Here is a 9,163-nt window from a genome sequence, read left to right on the forward strand (position 1 = left end):
ATAATATAATATAAGCACATATATATTATTTTTGAACATATATATTATTGTTGATAATACAGTTTTATTTATGTAGAATTGGCATTCGTTAATTTTATTAAATCCTATTTAATATTGTTATAGTTTGCTTTCATGCACATCATACGTCCAGACTTCACGCAAAATGCGCTTTTCTTTTCTTTTTTAAAATTATTTCTTTTAATATTCTTATTCCAAAAACTGAGCAGGCGCCGTGTCTATAATGACTTGGAGTATAATTCGTTATCTTGTCTTGAAAAGCTGACCTCCAAGGCTCCGCTACAGCATCTGGTTCATAATCTTGCACCTCCTTCCTCAAGTGATCATATTTGAAACTTTGCTTACTCCGTGCATTGTAAAACCTTTGAGAACCCAAATCATTGTGTTCGATTATAAGCGCTGGATGGTCATTTCCCTCTATCTGTGTGTGAGGAAAAGAACAGAATTGTAATATTTGATTTAGTTTACGTATCTGGTTTTATATGTGCTACTGAATGTTTTATATGTGCTATTATATTGTACTTATTGTCTGTTACTGCCAAATCTTTATAACCCAATATGTTACGCTGTTTAGCAAAGTTCTTCAAATTATAGCGCTTATTTGCAGGATAAAGCAAAATCAATCAATCCTTTCAAGAAGGCCGGTATACTTTTAGCTGGGATTTCTTCAGCTAGGACAATAAAATATATTCATTAGATTGATAAGTTCAAATAATGTAGATATTATGTAATTTACATGAACACCATATTTATTTAAATTCTTCAGAAGTTTACATATTTTTATATATTTTATTTATATAAAACGACGTCATTAATTTAGCCAAAAAAATGTAAAATTAATTATTAATTCAATATATCTGATATAATTTTACATTTCATATATGTGTGCGTGCATGCGTATGTGTATATGCGTACACTCTCGTGCGCATATGTGTATATGTGTGTGTGTGTGTATGTGTGTGTCTTACGCAATCAAATAGCTAATAAATTATAACTGAAAAACAATTATTTTATCAGCTTGTATTATCATAGTACATTACTATATACATTAATATTTACATATGTGTTCAAGAAAGTATAATAATCTTTGATTTCTGTCAGTATGTATTATTAATGTAGTGCGAGTGTTTTACGCAGTAGATGCATTTTCAAGATATACTAAGTGAGAAAATTTGCAATTCATTGTGTTATGCTCGTTCTTCTTGTGGTGGGGTATATAGATATCTTTCTAATTGAACGGCACTTGCATCACGTCAGCCAGTATTATCTTTGGTTAGAGGTCCGATAACATGTAGCTACTACAATTGGAACTGCCAGAATACTATTGCTGTTGCATTCAAGTACGTTGTATTTATTAATTTTCATTATCATTTATCTCTAGATGTTGTTCAAAACGAGTTTTGCGACATGCACAATTTGTAAACTCTCGCAGAGCATATTTGGCGTACAAATATAATAATAACATTTCGAAAAATTATTTTACCTTTTTTATTTTTAAAGCAATTATTTCAAAACATATGTCAGAAATCCTTCCATCGGATTTTCGATAGAAAACTTGATAAAATTCAATTAAACCAAGCTTTTATAAATATTTAATTCGTTAAAAATATATCTAATTTATTGAACTGTTTAATTTTTATTTTTCTTGACGAGATATTGTTCTTTTCTGTTTTAGTAAACATTGTTTAAGAATATTGATCGACTGCTATAGAACCATGGAATCTTTCGAAATATTGTGCGGCATTGCTGCTGTACTTGTCAGTGTGTATTATTATTTTACGTTCAACTTTAATTTTTGGAAGTCGCGTGGCATTTGTGGCCCGAAACCGATACCAGGGTTCGGTAATTTTAAAGACGTTATGCTTATGAAGAAATCCACACCTGATTATTTGATGGAAATATACAACAACTACAAAGATGAGTTCATGGTTGGAATATTCATTAACAGGACACCCGTTCTTATTGTAAAAGATCCGGATTTAATTAAGGATATTCTTATCAAAGATTTTACCACATTTGCCGATAGAGGATTTCCACTTCATGAAAAGGTTCGAATGTACAAATATACATATATGTATATTTTAAACTATATTATAACATGTGAATTCTCTCTCTCTCTCCCCCTTTCTCTCCCTCTCCCTCTCCCCCCTCGCTCTCTCTCTCTCTCCACTCCCTCATTGTATTAGTTTCAAACAGTGCTATAACTTTTATCATATCGAAATATTCACATTATTATAAAATAATTATGCATACCTCTCCGTTCGTTAACAGATAGCTTTTGAAAGCAACCATTATGCTCACAATAGAGTTCAGTTTGAACCATTTAATTTGATATATATTTGTTATGGTCTATCTCTTTTAATTTAAAAGATAAAAGGGGGTGGCCACTTCTGGTGGGACACCCTGTATAAAACGAAAAGTGTTTTTCAATAACTTTGGTACATTTAATGTTTTTCGTGTTATAAGAATTATTGAAAATTTCGAGATTTGTTTCAAATAGTTTTGAACAAGTTCTTGTATAATCTAGTAAATCATATGCTTGAGGTAGAAAATTTGATTAAAATTTTGTGTTTATTATAGTTAGATCCACTATCGCAACATCTTTTCGCTTTGGAGCCTAAAAGATGGCGACCTTTAAGGACAAGGCTGTCGCCCGTTTTTACGTCCGGTAAATTAAAGGAGATGTTTTCTTTAATATCACAGTGCTCCGATCGACTTGAACAATACATAGAAACATTAGCAAGCAAAAACGAGCCTATAGAATGTCGCGAATTGACGGCCAAGTATACGACCGATGTAATAGGTACTTGCGCCTTCGGCATTGAGATGAATGCTATGTCAGACGAAGACAGCGAATTCCGCAAGATGGGAAGATTGGTCTTTGTGCCAACTTGGGAGAATATTCTACGGGCGAAATTCAAACAATTTCTGCCATGGCTTTGCGATATTCTCAGTTACATCCTACCAAAAACAGAGGTCAACAAATTTTTTACACGCATTGTCATAGAGACCATGACCTATAGAGATGCGAATAATATTGTTAGGCACGATTTCATTGATATATTGCGCGAATTAAAAAAACATCCAGATAAAGTGAATAATATCGGTAAGTGACAACTTTTGATTCATGTGGATATTTTTTATCATGCGATTATTTTTTAAATGAGAAACACATGATTTTGAGTAGGGGAAAGTAAGGTAAAACCGGATAGGCGTGTCAAACCGAGTACCTCTGTTTCTTCGTGATAAGTGCTACTATCTTTGGTCAACTCGTGTTATTAGTTGTAGAGTAATGTCATCATTATTTTGAGATGAATTGTGCCCACGTGCACACGATATTTCTTTTTGAGAAGTTCAAAATTTTTGGGCTAAAAAAGATCGATATTGGGGCAACAATCGAGTCGTTATGGACTTTTTCTACACAGAGTATCTGTTTCGGTAAATGCAGCATTGTATTCTTATACATATTAAAGAATATATCACGTTAGTTTTGATCATCCCTTTCTATGCCGGAATATACAACTGCCATGTTTGTTATTTTCTTCATGTTGGGGCAAAACTGGGGACCTATACATCTCATGTAATAAAAAGAGGACAAACTATTATGCTGACTTTGTCTCCCTACAAAAAGCAGTTGGAAACGGAAACTACTACTCAGAGAAAGAAACCACCAAAAAAAAATTTTTTGGGATCCCTAAAATTAAAAAATTAAATAAGAAAGTCTTGTAGAAATGTAGAACAAGAGAATATCTTTATTTGTGATTTTTGGCAATAGAACACATCTTTGTATTGTATTTTGATTAAAATAAATCTAGATTTTGTAATTGCACGGTGTTTTATATGTTTTCAAATGGGTATCCGGTTTTACCCTACCAGTAGGGCAAAACCGGGTATTTTAACTTCTCCAAAAATCTTGTTATCTTTAGTAATCAAATATTTCTTTTTCAGCAACTAGCCTCATTTTCTCATAGTTTAATATCCACTAAAGACTACTAACTGCAAAATTTTTTTACTCTGATTTTTTGTAGGAAGACAAATCCAAAAAAGTACCCGGTTTTACCCTACTTTTCCCTATATAAAATATCAATTCATCAAATATTAAATGTTAAATGGATAGATAAATTATAATATTTAATTCTCGAACAAAAATAAGATTATTTGTATTATTTGTAACAAGAAATTATTACATTTTAGATTTGACCGAAAGCTTGATAGCTGCTCAAGCATTCATATTTTTCGTTGCCGGCTTTGAAACTTCATCGACGACCATGAGTAACGCTCTTTACGAGTTGGCATTAAATCAGAAAATACAAGACAAGCTACGTGAGGAAATTAATGAAGAATATATCAGACATAATGACAATTTTACGTATGAGAACATTAAAAAAATGAATTATTTGGATAAAATTTTTAAAGGTACGTTAGTAGAAGAGAAGATTTATTAAAAAAAAGATATGGTATTTATTTATAGCGACATTATAATGTTATCTGTTGTTGACTTTTAACACAAATAAGAAATAAATCTTTATAACTTCTATATTTCATACCTCATTTTCATTGTTCTGAATATGTACAGAAACTTTACGAAAATACCCGCCGGTACCACAGCTTACAAGAAAAACGACGTCGAATTATACTTTTGGTGGTATCAAAGTTAATATACCAAAAGATCAGGACATATGGATTCCCATTTACTCGATTCAACGAGATCCTGATATTTATCCGAAGCCAGATGTGTTTGATCCAGAAAGATTTAATGACGAAGTTGTGCAAACCAGGCACCCGATGTTTTATCTCCCTTTCGATGACGGACCAAGGAATTGTATTGGTAAAATGAAATAGATTTAAATATACGTCTTTATACATACAAGTTCTGTTTGTTTTGCTTTTAGGCTGAAGATTTCTTTACTGAGAAGCTTAAGTCTCTTCTTGCAATAATTATTTTTAATTTTTAGATGCTTGCTTCTAATTGAAAATTTTAATGTTTTTGTTGTAATAATTATTTTTTATTTTTAGGTGCCCGCTTCGCTGTTCATCAGACAAAGATTGGGCTTATAAAGATATTACGAAACTATAAAGTCGAAACTTGCGAAAAAACGCCAATACCATACGTAAACGATGCTAGGACGTTTATATTAACACCATTAGGTGGAATATATTTGAAAATGATTAAAATCCATCAATCTTAGTTTACGCTCAGTCTTTTCTCTCAAAAAACGTGCGTCAAAAAAGTGAAGAAAATATTCATAAAAGAGAATAATAATTGCCGAAAGCTTGATAGCTGCTCACGCATTCATATTTTTCGTTGCCGGCTTTGAAACTTCATCGACGACCATGAGTAACGCTCTTTACGAGTTGGCATTAAATTAGAAACTACTTTAATTGAATTATTATTATTTTATTAATATCTATAGTAGTAATATTATTTCGTGACTATATTAATTTATTAATAATTCGGATTAATTATCTTAAATTTATATTCTTACATGTATGATAGAAAGATAGCTATATTTTTTCTTCTGCTGAGTTAATGAGAACGTGTAAAAATAGAGAATAAGCAACATATAAAGTGTTTATAAATTTTCGATATTTTTAACATTGTTAAATAATATACATAAACATTATTTTTGTATATCCGATATACTATCTATTCCATTGTCTGAAATGGAATCACAAGGTGCATGTATAATATTTGTAGTCCGCGAAATCGGTAAGATTTTTAGATTTTATTCAACCCCTATTAGAGTGTGATGAAACATTATCAGCGGAGATGTATATTCAAATAATATATTACGGGACACATTTCTTTGATTACATTAAAAATTTATTGTAGGTGTAGCATATAAGACGCACGTTTTGGGGCCAATTTTCAATCGTTTAATATGATTGGACCGCTCTGGAGACGTGCTGGTGATGTCGTCTCTCCGTGGCAATCGGCACTGCATCCATTGAGCGAGATTCCAACATCGCTCTGGAGTCGTATGTACTGTGTTAGAGTGGCGTAAGGTGCGAGGTCTGAATAGCTCAGTGGTAAGAGCAGTTGCCCGGAAAGCGAAAGACTCGGGTTCGATTCCCGATTCAGCCACTTGTACCTCGCATATTTTTTCAGACCCGCAAATGTTGTTTTCTAACAATTATTTGTCGGGCTGAGGAAGTGTGTAAACGCCCTACACAGACACGACAGTGCCGCTGCCACGGAAGAGATGAATGCTTGGTTCGTGCCTCCTCCCGCCTTAAATCCCCCCCTCGCTTCACTCAGTAGCACACCGGTCAGTTGCACACCGTTCAGTTCTACTTTAATTGAATTATTATTATTTTATTAATATCTATAGTAGTAATATTATTTCGTGACTATATTAATTTATTAATAATTCGGATTAATTATCTTAAATTTATATTCTTACATGTATGATAGAAAGATAGCTATATTTTTTCTTCTGCTGAGTTAATGAGAACGTGTAAAAATAGAGAATAAGCAACATATAAAGTGTTTATAAATTTTTGACAATATTTTTAACATTGTTAAATAATATACATAAACATTATTTTTGTATATCCGATATACTATCTATTCCATTGTCTGAAATGAAATCACAAGGTGCATGTATAATATTTGTAGTCCGAGAAATCGGTAAGATTTTTAGATTTCATTCATCCCTTATTAGAATGTGATGAAACATTATCAGCGGAGATGTATATTTAAATAATATATTACGGGACACATTTCTTTGATTACATTAAAAATTTGTTGTAGGTGTAGCATATAAGGCGCACGTTTCATATTTGAATATTGTTATTACTTATGTAATTTGTATCTTTTTTATGATATTATATTTTTAGTATTATTCTTAACTTTTATTAACTTGTTTTTAACGTAATTTTCAGATTTCTTTTTCTTTATTAATAACGGTTTTGGCCAAATATTTTATATACTTTCCTTTTTAAATCACTATTTGATTACTAAGCGTTGCAATACAATATCGAACACGCATTTATCTTCAAATTGCATATTTTAAATTAATTATTTATATATTAGCATGGAATATAAAAGACGTCAACACTGTAGCTTTGATAATTAGCATTATTAATACACGTGAAAAAATATTGGCAACTTTTTTTGTTCCTCTCTCCTGTATATTTATTTTTTAGTAGAGAAAAAATAATGTATTTGAAATTTAAATTTATACAAACAAAAACACAAACATATTTGGGACATATTTATTAATTGTTTATATTTAATCATGATCAATTTCTTAAATAATGCATAATGATGTTTGCATTTTCGAATAAACAAATTAATTTGATGCTATAATCATTATTTTTAAAGAGATTTAAAAACAATGTTAAAATACATTGTCAATCAAAAAATCAACAATCAAATTGCACTTTAAAATACTAAAGTAGCCATATAAAAACATCAATATATTATGAATATTTTATTATATTAGTTCATGCAATTTATCGCAATCTAAAAATATTTATATTTATCCCAATCCAGAGAAATTTACAGAGAAAATTATTTAATCGAGAGACATTAAGTACATACCTTTCATAAATCAAAATATTGCTTCGGTATACAAAATAAATATTGCTATATGTTAGGCGTTGTATATTATCATAGATAATGTTATCTAATATAAAGATTTAATATATTACATATTTTTTAAATAAAGTTCACAAGACATTATTGATACATATAGAAATTATATTTTATTAATTATATAATGTAAAATGTATAATTTAACAAAATTCTTTATTTAGTAATTTTACATAATTTTAAATAATTTTTTGCATAAACATTAGACACTCTTCAAAGTATAAACTAAAAATTATTGATATTAAAAAAAAATACAAAATAAATGTTTGCTAAAAAAACAACAGTCATATACAGGGTGTAGCCTAAAAAGTAGGAAGTATTGCAATGGGGGATTCAGGACACAAAAATAAGAGAAAAAATTCATATAAACATATGTCCGATATGACCTTGTTTTTAAATTATAGCTTGTTTTACAGGGGGCATCTAAAATCCATTGTTTACAAAACACCCATTGACAACGTTGAGATACTTCGTCAACGTGTTGAAGATGATTGCCGGGAAATTCAAGCAATACCCGGAATTTTTGAAAAAGTTAGACAATCTATGATGAGACGTGTTGAAGTATGTCATTCAAGTTAGAGTCATTTTGAGCACTTCCTGTAACCGTAATTATCTTAATTCTGTTGAAAAATAAAACAAGCTATAACTTGAAAACACGGTCATATCGGACATATGTTTATATGAATTTTTTCTCTTATTTTTGTGTCCTGAATCTCTCATTGCAATACTTCCCACTTTTTAGTAAACACCCTGTATACACAGTGTCCCATTTTAACTTTCACACCGTAATATCTCAAAAACCATGCATTTCCAAAAAAATGTTTTAGACAAAAGTTATTTGACTCAGAGGAGGACATAATAAGGTGCCATTGGTTTAACCTTGGATAGCCGTTTGAAGGTCACGTGAAGGTCATCTTTAATTTCTTAAATGGAAACCCCCTTTTTCCATTACATATTATTGTAGCTTAGCTCGAGAACTTTTCAAAACACTATAATAAAGTATGTTTTCATTAAATATTTTTCGAATTATTTTATATTTTAATCTGACATAATTTGATGTAAAAAATAAAATATCTCATAAAATATTTAGTTTTCGATAATCTTACCGTAATATTTTTATATTAGTGTAAAAAAAAACAAATAATTGTTAAGAAAATACATTGTAAATAATTACATACTTTTTTTTAAAAACAATTACATTTTTTAACAATTATTTGTTTTTTTTTACACTAATTGATTTCTCTCATTATTCCGTACATAAAAGTATTACGGTAAGATTATCGAAAACTAAATATTTTATGAGATATTTTATTTTTTATACCAAAATATATCAGATTAAGGCTGCGTTCGGAAACATCACCCGTGTGCACACGAGCTGTTTTTTTTTTGATTTCTCTCATTATTCCGTACATAAAAGTATTACGGTAAGATTATCGAAAACTAAATATTTTATGAGATATTTTATTATTTTATTTAAAATATGTCAGATTAAAATATAAAATAACTCAAAAAGTACTTAATGAAAAAATACTTTATTATAGTGTTTTG

The 9,163-nt window shown here is 29.9% G+C and overlaps 1 protein-coding gene and 1 non-coding gene across 2 annotated transcripts; both read left to right on the plus strand.

The window, feature by feature from the left end:
- Positions 1-1,200: 1,200 nt before the first annotated feature.
- LOC115243736 (probable cytochrome P450 6a13) lies at positions 1,201-5,655 on the plus strand. Its single transcript, XM_029820936.1, has 6 exons — positions 1,201-1,358; positions 1,694-2,066; positions 2,599-3,124; positions 4,213-4,434; positions 4,595-4,846; positions 5,035-5,655. The coding sequence occupies exons 2-6, from the start codon at positions 1,734-1,736 to the stop codon at positions 5,205-5,207; spliced, it is 1,506 nt and encodes a 501-aa protein (XP_029676796.1). The 5' UTR covers positions 1,201-1,358; positions 1,694-1,733; the 3' UTR covers positions 5,208-5,655.
- A 376-nt stretch (positions 5,656-6,031) lies between these two features.
- On the plus strand, positions 6,032-6,103 carry Trnas-gga. Its single transcript has one exon. It is a non-coding gene; the product is annotated as a tRNA-Ser (tRNA).
- Positions 6,104-9,163: the final 3,060 nt, after the last annotated feature.

Source organism: Formica exsecta, unplaced genomic scaffold (genome assembly GCF_003651465.1).
Source record: "Formica exsecta isolate Colony F162 unplaced genomic scaffold, ASM365146v1 scaffold722, whole genome shotgun sequence".
Lineage (NCBI taxonomy): Eukaryota > Metazoa > Arthropoda > Insecta > Hymenoptera > Formicidae > Formica > Formica exsecta.

Coding starts and splice junctions, on each gene's coding strand:
- LOC115243736 (XM_029820936.1), top strand. CDS start 1,734: ATGGAATCTTTCGAAATATTGTGCGGCATTGCTGCTGTACTTGTCAGT. Junction 4,435..4,594: donor TTTGGATAAAATTTTTAAAG/GTACGTTAGTAG, acceptor GAATATGTACAG/AAACTTTACGAAAATACCCG. Junction 4,847..5,034: donor CGGACCAAGGAATTGTATTG/GTAAAATGAAAT, acceptor TTTTATTTTTAG/GTGCCCGCTTCGCTGTTCAT.